A 14,550-nucleotide genomic window follows, 5' to 3' on the forward strand; every position below is an offset into this window, starting at 1 on the left:
TTACTTGTCACCTTCAAAAAATAATAGTAAAATTCAAGACACAACAAAAAAGCATGTTGTTAAAAAAAATCATGAGTAAAACAGCAGAATCAGTGAATGTTTTTAATATTCAAAATGTTTATTGCAATCATATGATGGCCACATTTAGGTGGTGGCCTATTTTCATTTTTCTTCTTTTTGCTGTTTTGGCATCTGCTTGCGATAAGAAATGTGAAAAAAAAATCTTTTCTCCAGCATAGCAATGTCAAACACACTGGTTTGCCAATTCTTATTCCTATTTGATTTTGAAAAGTAAAACATTAACCATCTCAAAGTAAAGTAGAATGGATCATAACCTTACAATAAAACGATTAATGAGGCGATTCGACCACGTCATCACGTTACGTTAAGACAATCATCACCAAGACAATATGACACAAGAGGATGTGGTCCGTCGGCTGCGCTTCCGCCTCTGGTGCTGGCCTCCAGGGTTCGAACCTCGAGGTCGCGTCCACATCCTGTGGTTCTGGGCAAATCACTTAACCTCCCCGAGCCTGAATGTGTAATGTAAATACGGTGCTATGTAAAGCGCTCCAATACCTTCGGCTCGAGTTCGCGCTATATAAACGTGCAACTAAAAATAAAAAAATAACCCTTGTAAGAAATGATAGGGGCGAAAGAAACCTTTTCTTACTACTGCAGCATTTTAGATTCAGTTTTCATATATCCGTCTACATAGTGAGTAACACTGCTAAAACAACTCAAACATTGCCTCTTGTAACATGCAATGTGGCATCACTCAACTGTAGAGGAGCATGGTCTCTTCTTAAGCCAGATAAATAGCTGAGACTCTGTAGGCAGTCCTGATCAGTTACCCATTATGTATATTAGTGGAAGTTTGCCTATATGAAACTAATAATAGTAAAATAAATAATCAGCTGTTAGCAAGCGAGAGAACTTCATATGAACCGAGGGCAACAGTCAACACTGCTCAGGGCAACCATAATATACACACATAGAAGATCGTCCTCGGGGAATCACAATCACTTTTCTCAAACATTTCTCATAACATTTTTAGGTCTAGCCTAGACACATCTTTTGCTGTTTCGTCAACGTCGTTTTCCAGAGAATTCATAAAATAAAAAGACATAATATATAAATTCGTAGAGGGGCTTTCGCTCCCGTCATCCGTTCATTGGTCTGTTAAACTTTAATTTAAAATTATATTCTGCGCATGTCATCCTAAAGCTTCTGGCAGTAGGGAAGCCCACTTCCGCCACTGGATCTTTAGTGTGAGTCATGGCATTTTTCTCTTGCATATGTGCACACCGCCTGAAAAGAAGTGCACTTCAACGCTGGGGCTCGTAGGCCAATTGTTGCTTTCGGTTCTATTTTAATTTCATGCTATTTTATTCATTTTTGCAATGGTTTATTTTTCATTTACTTTTTTCCTCAAACATATGTATACTTTTAATGTTTATTACATATGGTTGCTCAAATAAATAAACATAGGCGTGTCAAGGCCTAATCAAATTGGCTATGCAAATGCTTGTTTGCTGCTAACAGCAATAGAGCCATGTTAGGTACTTATAAATATTTTTGATAAGTCAAAAACAAGCTCATAACAGAACAAGGTCAGTAATCTGTCAACGTCAGCATTAGTCGCATCATAAAGCCACACCAGAACCGCATGGCGAATGGAAACGTTGGCAGAAACAAATACTAGTCCAGCCTCAGGGAATAAACAGGAACTGATTTCCTGACAGAAGGGCATCTCTCTGGAACAGTTCTTCACAAAGGATATAGGTTTATTTTTGTCTGAAGTCACCATATAGATGCACCATGCTCCAGCTATGCAGTAACCATTGCATTAAATGCAGTTACAATCAAAGGAACTTTTAACAAGGCTAGTATATTGCTCTCCGGAAAGGCGACCATCTCAGTTTATCATTGATCAGTAAGCCAAGGTAACAATAGTCAACAAACCGCTCTAGTTTTACTCCTTCAATCTAGAGCTTCCTCTTGAGAAATTGCTTTCCAAAAGCCATACTTAGTTCTGTTTGATTAGTTTTAAATCATTATTTTCAAAACTTGTCTCCACTTCTGCCAAAGAGTGCTGTAGACTAATGTTCGAATGAAGTCCTTGGTGTAGAAGAGACTGGACAGTCACTCCCATCCCAATCCAGACAGACTATTATTCACAGATCTCAAAATAAAATCGAAATCACCAATATATAAATGAAATAATGGAGCAAGAACACATCATTGCTTCATGCTGTACTTTACCATAGAGAGGCGACTCAATTGGGGCAGAGATCCTCGCATGGTAAACTTTAGGGAACAATAACAAAGATTATTAAACTGGAATTAAAAAATATATATATTGTTAAATAATAATGTAAATTCATTTTATATATATGAACAATATTTTTTTTAAATGGTACAACACTATTAAATAACTTTGAATTAAAAATGTAATTGATAAAATACATTAAAGTAAATTACAATTATTTTTCTGAAGTTTAAAGGTAAAAATAATTTTTATGTGCATTAACAATTATTAAAACGTGATGTACAGAATTAATTAAAAATATTGTAACCATTTTTTAATAAAATGTATGCTTACTTTAATTAGTACATTTAAAATAGTTCTTAAAATATTTTATAGTTGAATGATATATATGTGCTACTTTATAGATTTTTAACATTCATTTAAGTTTGTTTATTTTTTAAAATACTTTAAATAATGTAATTTAATTTAACATTATTTCCTATGGGTTATTATTTTAAGTTCCTACCTCCATTGTTTTCTATGGGAGGGTGTTGCATTACTTGTGGTTGGCCATGTGTAGTGCTGGACTTACTACTGTTTTTTAGCAGTAACTTATACTTGGAGTTTGAATACCGAAAAGTAGTCAACTTACTCAAAAGTGTAAACGTACTCATTAGTCTAAGTTACCTTCCATGAATTAAGCCCATAGACTTTGACCTTCTGTCACTGGTGTAACAAATTTCAACTTTTATCACAAATTTTGCCCGTCTTTCATCTCAGTGGCTTGGCTAATAAAATGTAAGTAGCTCTTTCTGATTTTGTATGTATGTTTTCTGATTTTACATTCGCAAATGCAATTTGCTTTAAAGACGTATTTCAGCACATTTGTTTACATTGTAAGAATGAAGGAGCAAAATGTTCCATTTAAAACAATATCAATATATATAAAAACAGGATCAGTACACCACGAGTGCACTATTGTAAAACTAACTATAGCAAATGCCAAGATGTGGGATTCAGTTTGCCATTTTCTCTCCTAGGGTCACTTCACTTGTAGTACCAAGGCAGTACTTACCACCCAGTGACCTTAGGGGGGCACTACTCTAAAACTAAACATCCCCAAACCATGACTAACAACAAGAAAAACCCTTATAGAATCAGTAACTTCACCCTCCCTGGACACAGGGAGCTATAAGTGTAAATGATTCAGGGCCATTGAGTGGCAGCTCCCCTTGGACCATTATTACATACTCATTTCTAATCCTCTGTAAAGGGGTGGCATGCTTTCAAACCCATTCCTGCCCCCATCATCATAACTAGTAAAAAATACAACAAACACAGCCACTTAAAAAAAACAAGATTAATGAAGCAATCTTCCTTCAATAAAAGATGAAAAATGCCTCACCCATGTTGTATGTAAGCATATATTTGACAAAAATATTATCTGACATAACTATTGTGGTCTGAATAGCGTTTAGCAAATTATTATCCCATTGGGTGTACATTGTCTATTTTTAACTCCAACAGGGCGGTATTTTTGTTAATGTTATTTAGGACACCATATTTTTGTCAGACTATACTTAGTTCATGATATTCTAGTACCTACCTTCCTCCCAACCGAAAAGCCAACTCTTCGAAATTCCCCCACACAATACTTACTGGACAAATTTAAAAAACTTGAGACCATGTAAAGAAAAGGTAGCACATGGAAACACTGGTCACAGAGGCGGCTCCTCTGCACTGGCAGAGGAGCGTCTCCCCACTGCCTGGTTCAGATCCAGCAAATGAAAAATAAATCGATGGTCTAGCATCATTTTATTTTTCATTTGCCTTGTGCAGGGTGGGGCCGGGCACGGGAGGAGGAGTGCTATGTGCTCTCCCTAAGTGCACATATGTGTCTGGTCTTCCGTCTCAGGCTGACCAAAACACACATGCGCACTTAGGTTTCTCCAGCCTGGCTGCATTGCACAGCTGAGCTGGAGAAACACCCACAGACTCCCTGGCCTGAGCAGAGCGTCTTTTCAGCCAGCTCAAGCCAATCCCAAGAAAGCAGCGCGCAGATTGGATAGAACTCTGTGATGTGGTCCCAGTGCCTGCTGGGACAAGGAAGAGAAGAGGAAGCGTGACACAGAGGTGGCCGGCACCTTAAGGTAAGTAGTTATTTTTAAATATATTTTTTAACACCCGCCCACATGCCTTCTCCCCTGCCCTCCCGGGTTCCCTACACCCCCCTACCACCCTTTGTTTGTGGCGGCCATCATTGACACTGGATCGCTCAAAGTCTTTTAACTTGTTGCGAGTGGTATGAGAACAACTGACCATGGATTCTTCTCTTTCCTCAGGCGGCAATGCATTGTATCCCTGGTGTGGTGATGATTGGTGCGCTGGAAGCTGCACCCTGAGCAATGGTTGCTTTTGTAGTAACAGCAGTATTATATGCATCCCAGATAATACCACTGCATGTGTCCTTAACTCCAGTGCCTGCTGTCCCACTGGGCTCTTCTGGCACCCAGCCCAAGCCTGCTGTTCAGGTAAGTCATGTCACGTTGAACAGGATGCCTGCCATTTGATTACAAAGAGAAAAGCACACTTCATTATTGTGGCAGACAAAAAGTTGCAGAGATAAAAGGATACAGTTTCAAAATACATTTCATTGGCATGATTACTGACCACAAGGTTAACTCAAACATTGGCCTAACCCTATATGCAACCAAGTCTTAATATCTAGCCTATGTAGTAGTGTATCAGAATATCAAGTTTTAAATATTGTAGCTAGAATGTCGACTACCAAAATATTGTGAAGGTAAGTATATATAGATATACAGTCTTGGACGGGCCTATAGGGCAATCAAGCAGTGCCCGATGGGCTGGTCTCACAGGTTAGTGTGTGGGCCAGTTTTCTGGCTGTTTGTGGGCCTGTTTAATGGTATGGTGGGCCAGGTTTTACTGATGCATTCCCTGATCTTAAAACAAACATTGTCTGCAGCAAGCACAAATGCATGCAGTCTTCCATACCCAGCAAAACACTTACTCAACATGTCTTTACAAGTTTAGAACTGCCCCAATTTCTAAACATGTGCCACTTTTGTAACTATCTGAATCACTAGAGGAGTCATTTTTTATTTTGGTGCCCAGGCCTAATTTCTGTCCCACTCCAACCCTATAAGTACAGATTTACTATACTTAACTCCGATCTTTGTTCCCGAATGAGATATATGTGTATATTGGGATGTTCGGCACAGTCTTTGGAGGCCACAGATGCGGCATGTTCTCTCGCTCTCTCTTTTTCCATAGTAGGCACAGTACACTGGTTGTGGAGTAAACAGCAATCAGGGAGGCAGGGACTTAGGTCAGCTTGCGCATTGCTTCCACACTTTCTTCTTAGGCTCAGTGTGCCACCGGTGATTCAACAACAGTCGGAGAGACAGGGAGATCCACTACAGCACTCAGGTTGGCCCCTTCATTGTTCCCATAGTAGTCTCCCAGGCTGTCCCTCCACTCAAACACAGTGGCTGTGCCTATGTGGACAATCTCTTGCTGCAGGGGTATCTTCTGCTCTCTTTTTTCAGCAGGCCGACAGGCTCCGGTACTAAAGCAGTCCCACAGCTTCTCCAGTAGTGCATTGTAGACTTCCAGGTGATGTCCTTCCTCCTCTTAAAGACTAGCTGTTAGACACCAGATTTTGGTCTCAGCAGTTCCTCTCATTCTCTGTGGAGTACCAACTCTTCAGTCAGTGAAAAATCTAGAATCAAGTTGTGAAGTTTTAGTCCCACTCTTATAGTCATGTTGCAGGCAGGGAAGGTTGATTTACAGTCAGGATCCTAGAATCAGTCCAAAGTAATTTCCTCTCTTATTGTATCTCTCCCCTGCAAAACAGATGCAGGCTTTGTTTCAGGGGATGGTTTTCACAGCAGGTTGAGACAAGGGCTTCTTAAACTGGCGTGATGAAAACACACACACACTCACACATGAGAACCTTCCACATGGCAAACATTAGCTCTTTTAGAGTAGCACATCTGGGTGGGACGACGGGCAGGCCCTACCTGGATGATTCCTTCAGCACAACAAAAAATATTTATTTTCCAACTCCACATACATTTCAATCAAGCCAAATGATAGTGCTCAGGAAGGACCATCATCAGACCTGCTAAAAAGGGTCCTGTCTCCATCACCTACATATTAATGTCTGATACTTAACCTCAAGCTCAGGAAAACCCGAAATACAATTTGCAAGTGTGGAAAGGCTGTCCCTCAGCCTCCATCTTGAGTTATATTTTACCAGACACAACCCAAAATGGATCCCACTGGCCTCAGAGCCACACACTGTTATTTAACATCAAGTTGCACAACCAGGAACCATATATCTGCATTTTTTTTTATAAAATACAACATAAACCATCGAAATGAAACAATTGCACTTGTGTTGAACATTGAGTTTTTAGAAGTTGCATGCGCTCTGTAAAAATATTTAAAAATATGTTTGGATTAATGATGTAAGAGGCTCGGCCAAGAGTATTATTTAGTTACTCTGGAATTATGGTGTTGGGGTATGGATTGTTTATGCATTAAAGGTTGGGGAATGGAGATTTTATGTATTAAAGGTTGGTGTATTTGGCTTAGAGCTTGGCTCAGAGGCATGGAGTGTGGGGAGAGAGCCGGGGGTTTTAATTCAATGTTTATTTTGTTTTAAAATGTATGTTTTAAAGACAGGTGTCAAAACATTATCAAAATTGAACTTGAGAGTCAGAGGGATGTCAGGGCCTATCATGGTACAGAAATGTACCTGAATGAGGTTGGTAGGCATCTCACTTTTCACAAGAAGGAAAAAGTCAGTCCTGTACTACAGATCAGAAAATGGTAGTCTGCCACCAATGCTCCATCATTATGTCCTTGGACATGGACAGTAGACCCATGTTCTCTAAAGACATGCTCCTTACTTCTCTCCAGACCACAGAGACATGCTCTTGGCCTCAGAATCTTTTCACAGAATCTAACCATAGCAAATGTCTGTTATGTGTGCCAGGCACAACAAATTCAGGTTACCTGTGTAAACCTATAGTTGGGTTACTCAGGGGAGAGTTGTACTTCTGTAAAACCATGCAGGGGGCATTCCCATGCCAACAGCTTGTGTTCCCTATCCAGGCCAGATATTCAGTTTTGTATTCTTGTTTTAGGCACTCTTGAGATACATAGCTAATGAAAGCAGATAAAGCGGGCCTGCTGCCACACAGTATCCCATGCTTTGTCTCCAACTCTATCTTTGTTCTCTTACGATGTGAACATATGACTTTTTGAACTCGCTAAGCAAGTTAATATCTGGTCACTTAGTCCTGGGGTTGTGTTGCCATATGGATGCATAGACCAGGATAGCCAGGAGAAATCCCCCTCTGGTCACCGAGTGAGAAGAGGAGACCACCTTGCATCTCAAGGCTTCTTTTCAGCTCCGCGTGTCTATGGGATCTCAGGGAGTTTCTGCTATGGATCTTCAGATTGTTTTCTTCGGGCAGAAGCTGTAGTGAAGCAGCTGAGGCCAATTCAGTGGCCACAGGTATAAACACTCTCAGACACTCATGGCAGTTTCATTCACCCCTTATTTATGTTGACTGGAGGATGTTCTCATTTAAACGTTGTGAGCTCCATTCCTTTTACTTATACAGACCTCAGTCACTGAACCTCATCTGCAAAGCCCACTGTACGTTGCCTTCCATGGCTTTCCTCCTGGTGTTGCTTTTTGTATCTAGTGGCGCATCCCTAGGACTTCAGCTTACAGTCTCTGTTCTTTTTCAGTAATCTGTCCTGCTTTCATCTGCCATAACCCCACTGTTTCTTGGTGCTACATCTGCTTTCAGCCCCGTAAAGAAGTATTTGCCACCTCGTTTTTCCATCCTCTGTTTCTGCTCTCTTCCAGTAGAGCTGTATCTATCCTAACCTGAGGTCTCTCCTTCCTTCTGGTGGACATAATTTCTCCTTCCAGGGGTTCAACTTCTGAGTGTAACTGTCTTCTGAACCTTTTGTTTCTTATTTTCACCAGTGATACAGTTCCTGTTCCATTGTGCTTCATCCTTTCAATCTTCTGGGGGAGATATATGTTGACACGTTTTTCCTGCTTTCTTTTCTCTGAGTACAGCCATCGCTTAAGTCTGCTGTTCCTTTTCTCTTTGTAAAACCATCTTTTGATTCTGCAGTTTCTTGTGTCTTTGGATAAAGTTTTCTATTGAATCTGCTGTCTCTTCTATCTTGCAGTGGAGCCAGTCTGCTCCCCGGAATGTTTGGATGATGAGATATGTACAGACTTCAACGGCACAGCGAAGTGCAGCTGCAACCGGACCAGATATCAACTCTTAAGTAAGTCTGCATCCATGCAAGGAATGTTGGGATTCAGGCCCATTTTTGTATCCACTATTAATACCTGCTGATAGATGGCGGACCCATACCTTGTGATGTCAGCTGCTGCTAATATCTGGTGTGTTGGTGCACGGGCCCCCTCCGGAGTCACCCAATAAAAACCTGGCATTTGGGGTCAGATCTTAGAAATCACAATTGCAAAAACAAGGTTTGGTGGTGAAGTGATCTCTTGTTCCTCTACTGAGGATGGTGGCTCGCAAACCCTCTCTAGTCCTAACGATACCTAAGGGTGCTGGGCGCGATGAGGAGCTGTCTTTGGTCCCGGAACTGATATCACTAATGTGAAAAGAAGTTTAACTTCAATGAGCCTGTGCCATTCTGACCTAATCCCAGACTGTGAAACTCTGACGTTGGATTATTCTGAGACAATCTGACATTAGGTGAATATTTGATGTTAAATTGTTAGCTGAGGCTGATGCTAAGTGAGTTTCTGAGAGTCTGCTGTGAAGTTAACATGTAATAATCTGCTATGAGGTACTCTTTGCCAGTATGATGTTACAGGGTTTGCAAAAGTCTGACTTTAAAATCTTTCTTTCTTTCTTTAAGCTTTATTTCGGCTTTTATAGCCATAAAAGCAAGAGTACATAAAACATTTCCAACATGCAATACAATTACACAAGCCAAATCTTCAAGATAATACATACGGAGGACAATCCACAATTAATCACATTTAAATTCTGCTTTTTACAACTTTAAAAAACATACATTATAATTTAATTTAAAAAGCCAGATTTTGTTTTAAAACTTTTTCTAAAACATTAAGAAGAGGAATCAGTGCAATTCACAGTAACTAACCAGGCCGGGGAGGGGTACAACCAGCATCTGTGCATTACAACTTGCAACCTATCTGTTTCCTTATGACTTTAAAATCATTTTAGATCCCATCCTGTATGGGCACACGGAATACTAGTTATCTCCATCCCTTACTTCTGCATCACCAACCACCACCCCCACCACCTACATGTTTTTTCTGATGTGCAACGGTTGAGCACAACATATAGTGATAGAATGGATGGCTGGCAGAGTGTTGTGAGCAAGGGAGGTCAAGGAACATGACTAGTGGAGCCACCACGGTCGCAAGTAACCATACTATGATGTCCTCCTTGCCAATTGGTTGGGAACCTGATCTCACATCTGTTATTACTGAGAAGGAAGAATGCAACATGTGTCAACCAAACATTAGCAGTTACATCTTTTTGATAAATGGATTCAGAGAGTAATGCATGCAAAAACACCCAAAATGGCTCATGCTGCTGCCTTGCAAATATTTGCAATAAGGACGTGTCTTTGAAAGACCACAGATGCTGTCTTTGCTGTGATGAAACTAGCAGCACTTCTTTTGGGATCCTGAACATGTCCTTTAGCAATGCCATCATATGGGAGGAACAGATGGTCAGGCGGTTTTAAGAGCCTTGTCCTTTCCAGGTAAAACTTCACAGTTCTGAAAACATCTCAAATTTTGTCAGCCATGAAGGCATTTTTTTATTCAAACCAACTTGGTTAGTACCTTCAGAGTGAAAGAAGGGCTGATGAATTGACAATGTATTCTTGTTAAATATATTTTAAGGCTTTTCAGAGTAAAGAGTGCAAGGATGGTGGGTCCTCCCAGATTAGTTGATCGCTAGCAAGAAAGCTATGTTCTAAGTTGCAAGTCTGCGGGTTATAATTGAGCAAGACCAAAGTCAAATTCAGATCTCACTACTGGGCAGTGCTCTTAATATGAGGACAGAGGTGAAGAAGACCAATGAAATGGCACCTCAGGGAAAATACTTTTGAAGGCATAGTTAAGTATGATGCAGTGTCCAACATGTAATGTCCACAGGAATCAATTGTAATTCCTGTAGCAGTTAAATAGAAGACTTTAGTCCAAGAATATGGCCTTAGACGGTTAATGTGCAGATGTTGTCTTCGATAGTCCAGTGATCCCTGCAGTGAGTCCATAGCCATAAAAATGGTAGTCTGTGCTCTGTGTATCTTTATGAGTGGGATGCTGAAATGGAGTATACTGTAGGAGGTTGGAGTGCAGAGTCCAACATTTAAGAGTCTCCAGTACCTGACTGTGAAATGAAATCTACTTGAAATGCAAGCACAGTTCTGGGCCAGATGGTGTTGAAAAACCTGTGTGTGAAGCTGAGCTAAGGGAGCCACATGCATAGAGGATGCGATTGGTGATAAGGGACTGGAACCACCACACTGAAGCCACAGGATTGCTGGGAAAATGTTCTACTGATTGTTTCAATTTTACTATCCCCTAATGAGGTGGAATTAGAAGGACTACATGGGAGTCTTCACAGTCTGTCAGCCAAGAAAATATGCACTTTTTATGGGCCCGATTCACAGAACTAATTTAAGACAAAATCCTAAACTTACTACCATTTTGGTATTCATAGAAGACACTTACTTATTTTGGTATTCACAGAAGGCACTTAATCATTGTTGAGTAAGTGCATTCTGTGAATACCAAAATGAGTAACTTACTCTTTTTGAGTAATTTACTCATTTTGAGTAACTTACTCATTTTGGTATTCACAGAAGGTACTTACTCATCAATGAGTAAGTGCCTACTGTGAATACCAAAATTAGTAAGTGCCTTCTGTGAATACCAAATGAGTAAGTGTCTTCTGTGAATACCAAAATGGTAGTAAGTTTAGGATTTTGTCTTAAGTTAGTTCTGTGAATCGGGCCCTGTATGATTGAATCCCCTAGATCTTAGAGGATGTTTCAAACTATCCAAAGGTTCTCTTTTCAAACAGTGGGAGGGGTGCTTTGGCCAGACAGCATCATAAAAGGTTGTTCTTGAACACCCTGAACATGAAGATGGGCTACTGAGAGGACCTTTGTGAACACGATGGGAGCAGACTTCAGTGCAAGCTAATTAAAGGTTCAGGAAGAAGACCACAAGGCAGGTAAGGCAAGTTAGGTGAGGTTCAGCAAAGAAACGTAAAACAGATCCAGGGGCCATGGGGCACCCACCAAGATGAGGGTTTTGCAAGATCCTATGACTCTCAGAAAAGGTGAGGTTAAGGAGGGCCCTAAGATACCCAGGCAGGAAAGAACCTTGAATAAATAGCCAAGCAGATAGAAAGAGGTCTCTAATGTATCTTTGAGTGTGGTATAAAGTCTTTTGACCTGGTGCCTCCAACAGTTACTCATTAGTGCTCGCACCCAAGGGTTCCACTGATCACAGGCAATAGAAGGCCCTTCGAAAGGTGATGCAAACTTTCAGGCAGGTACCAACAAAGGATTGCTGATTCCAATACTTTGCCTTGTACTAAATTCTTCCTATCTCTGTGTAACCGCTTCTGCATCACCACATAATTCTAGTTTTCTTCTGGATTTTGCATCATCTTTGGCATTAGCGAGGATGGCTTTTGAGCGACTTTTGATGAGTTTTAGTGAAGAAAACATAAGAACTTATCTGTGACACTAGATGCAAGTCTTGTGACGGTCAAAAGCAGTCACATATCCAGACACAAAGTGCAAGCCTTGTGATGGTGAGCGGAAAAGTGATGGTCAACGACAAAGTGTCATGGCAGAGACAACTTTTTGCCAGCCAATCGAATTAAAAATGCAATCTAAAGCAAGCCCTTTGCAGGATGTGGAGACAGTGAAATGCCAATATGTGCCATCAAAAAGTGGGGCAACAAAATGGACAAACCCTATGTTCTCCCTGACAGGAACTTTGTGTTGTGGTTGCATGTGTGAGTGAGTGAGCTTGCAAGCACGGGGACCCTAGGTCTTTGAAAGCGACAGAATTATTTTAAAGTGCCGCTGATGGATCGAATGTGCTCCCTCTACTATGTATTTAAGGTTCTTCATGCATTGTTCAGTATCGTATATTGTTTGCAAGAAAGTCTCAATATATATACATTTTTTAAAGTGACACTGACCATTTTAAAGAAGCTGTCTTGCGTCGTCACTGCCAGTACAGGCAATTACATACAGTTGGGGACAAGAGAGTGCAAGGTGGGAAAAGTTACTTTGAGAACTTCTGACCTAATGCCCCTGTCTGCTCTAGATCGCTACGACCTCCAGCCCGTGGTCCAGTGCCGGGGTTTGTGGATGAACATCTCCATCAGCAGGTGCCTGCTTGAGAGCCTCGGCTTCGACAGCTCCACAATTTCCTTGAGGAACGACACCAGCGGATGCACCATACTGAACCAAGGCATCCTGGACAACAAGTCTGTGGTCACAGTCCCAGTTCTGCTCCAGGCGGGATGGTGTGGGAATGAAATTTCGGTAAGGACCAGCCCTTACTAGTCTCCTAGGCTCCTAAACTGAACGTCTCCAGGTAGAATATCAAGAGACAGAGGGAGGGCTATTCATTCTCTGTGACTTCAACTCCCTACCACAGAAATAGGGCAGAGAAAAGGGACAGTCTGACATACAAACAACAGGAGCAGCATGGAGAGGCAACAGGATTAGAGAAAGCCTGGGGTGCCTGAGGTGGCATGTGCTTGTGTAGCAGGGCCGTGTCTGAGGGGGGTGGTGAGAGAAAATGCGAGGACAGGGGATTAGGAAAGGAAATGGTGGTGATGAGAGCAGAGAGGAAGAAACAGGAAAGAAACACTCGTTCTATGGAGACTGCAGCGCATTATCTGTAAGACAAGTCACATATTTGACCTTAAGGTTGGTCCATGGGTTTCTAACGTAGGTCCCAAACAGCCTTTTATGTGCCAGATTTTTAGGATTACCACTGATTATACAGGTTAATTTAAATTAGATGAAATGAACTTAAATATATCTTATGTAAATATCATGAAAATGTAGCATCGATCTGGCCCTATTGGCTGGGAAACTTAGTCCGATGTTAGCCCTTCAATAGTGGCCTACTTAAAGTCACACTGCTCCCTGAATGGTGCACATAGAGGGGATCCACAGCAGGGGAGTTCGAGCCTTACTTTCACTCTCCTTCCATTGTAGGTGAACGCTTCTCGCATGAGGTATTCCAACGCCCTCCACGTGCGCCCAGCGTCCACTGCGATTGTAAAGGTGAACCCCCTGTTCCTGAGCTTCTCCTGCAGCATCACCCGGGCTGTGTCCGCCCAGCTGCAGCTGGTTCTGAGCAGGTGCGTGTGGGGTCAGAGGTAGCATCATGGTGCCGCCTTGTGATTGTTGGGCCTGTCTTCTGGTCAGTGGGCAGAGCTGATCAGTGTGTCTGCAGCTGGTAAAAGGGCCTGAGTCGGCAAGTTTGCCTTCTTACAATCAGTGGGCCTGCCACAAGGGAGTGGGCATGCTTCTGATCAGCCAGCCCTTTTCAATGTGCCCACGTCCAATCAGTCGGTGTGTTCCAGTGAGTGTCCCTAGTTTGATCGGTTTACCGAGGGCCATAGGAATTATGCGACTGTGAGACTGCTGCATTTTTCGCATAATTATAGATTTGCTACATAATCCACCAACTGCAGCATAATTTACAGACTTTTTTTGATTATTGTTTCAAGCTCAAACGGTTCAAAAGTTACTAAAAATGTAGCGTCCTGTGTCGTTGTGCTGTGCTGTGGAGAGCCCTTTGCAAAGGTTAACTGGCCCCCTTTCTATTATTTCTTACTATATTTGTGTGTTAAACTGGTGCTAATGACATACAACCTATATCCTGATAAAGTTAACATGTGTCAAAATGAGGAAATAATGAAGGAATACTATCACAAAATGTGCTACATTATGCCACATAATTTGTCTTTTCTTGCCGCATAATTTAGTCAACCTTGCTGCATAATTTGACCCTCCTCTGCCACATAATTCCAGTGGCCCTGAGTATGCCTGCCCTGAATTGAGTGGACCTGCAAACCTATTACTTGCCAGGGTGTCCACTAACGATCCGTGTTCCCTGTATCGACCAGCCGATTAGTGTGCCTGCTTTCCATGAGTGGAACTGCTTCCAACAGTGGGCTTCC

The 14,550-nt window shown here is 41.6% G+C and overlaps 1 protein-coding gene across 1 annotated transcript in view; it reads left to right on the plus strand.

Moving 5' to 3' along the window:
• Positions 1-14,550, plus strand: part of LOC146857297 (uromodulin-like) — a 51,874-nt gene that overhangs the window by 15,180 nt on the left and 22,144 nt on the right. The window contains exons 3-6 of the mRNA XM_085646817.1: positions 4,594-4,782; positions 8,495-8,596; positions 12,675-12,895; positions 13,580-13,725. Of these exons, the coding sequence (XP_085502943.1) occupies positions 4,594-4,782; positions 8,495-8,596; positions 12,675-12,895; positions 13,580-13,725 (658 nt within the window). The remainder of the gene's footprint in view (positions 1-4,593; positions 4,783-8,494; positions 8,597-12,674; positions 12,896-13,579; positions 13,726-14,550) is intronic.

This window comes from Triturus cristatus, chromosome 3_2, assembly GCF_964204655.1.
Source record: "Triturus cristatus chromosome 3_2, aTriCri1.1, whole genome shotgun sequence".
In the NCBI taxonomy this organism is placed as follows: domain Eukaryota; kingdom Metazoa; phylum Chordata; class Amphibia; order Caudata; family Salamandridae; genus Triturus; species Triturus cristatus.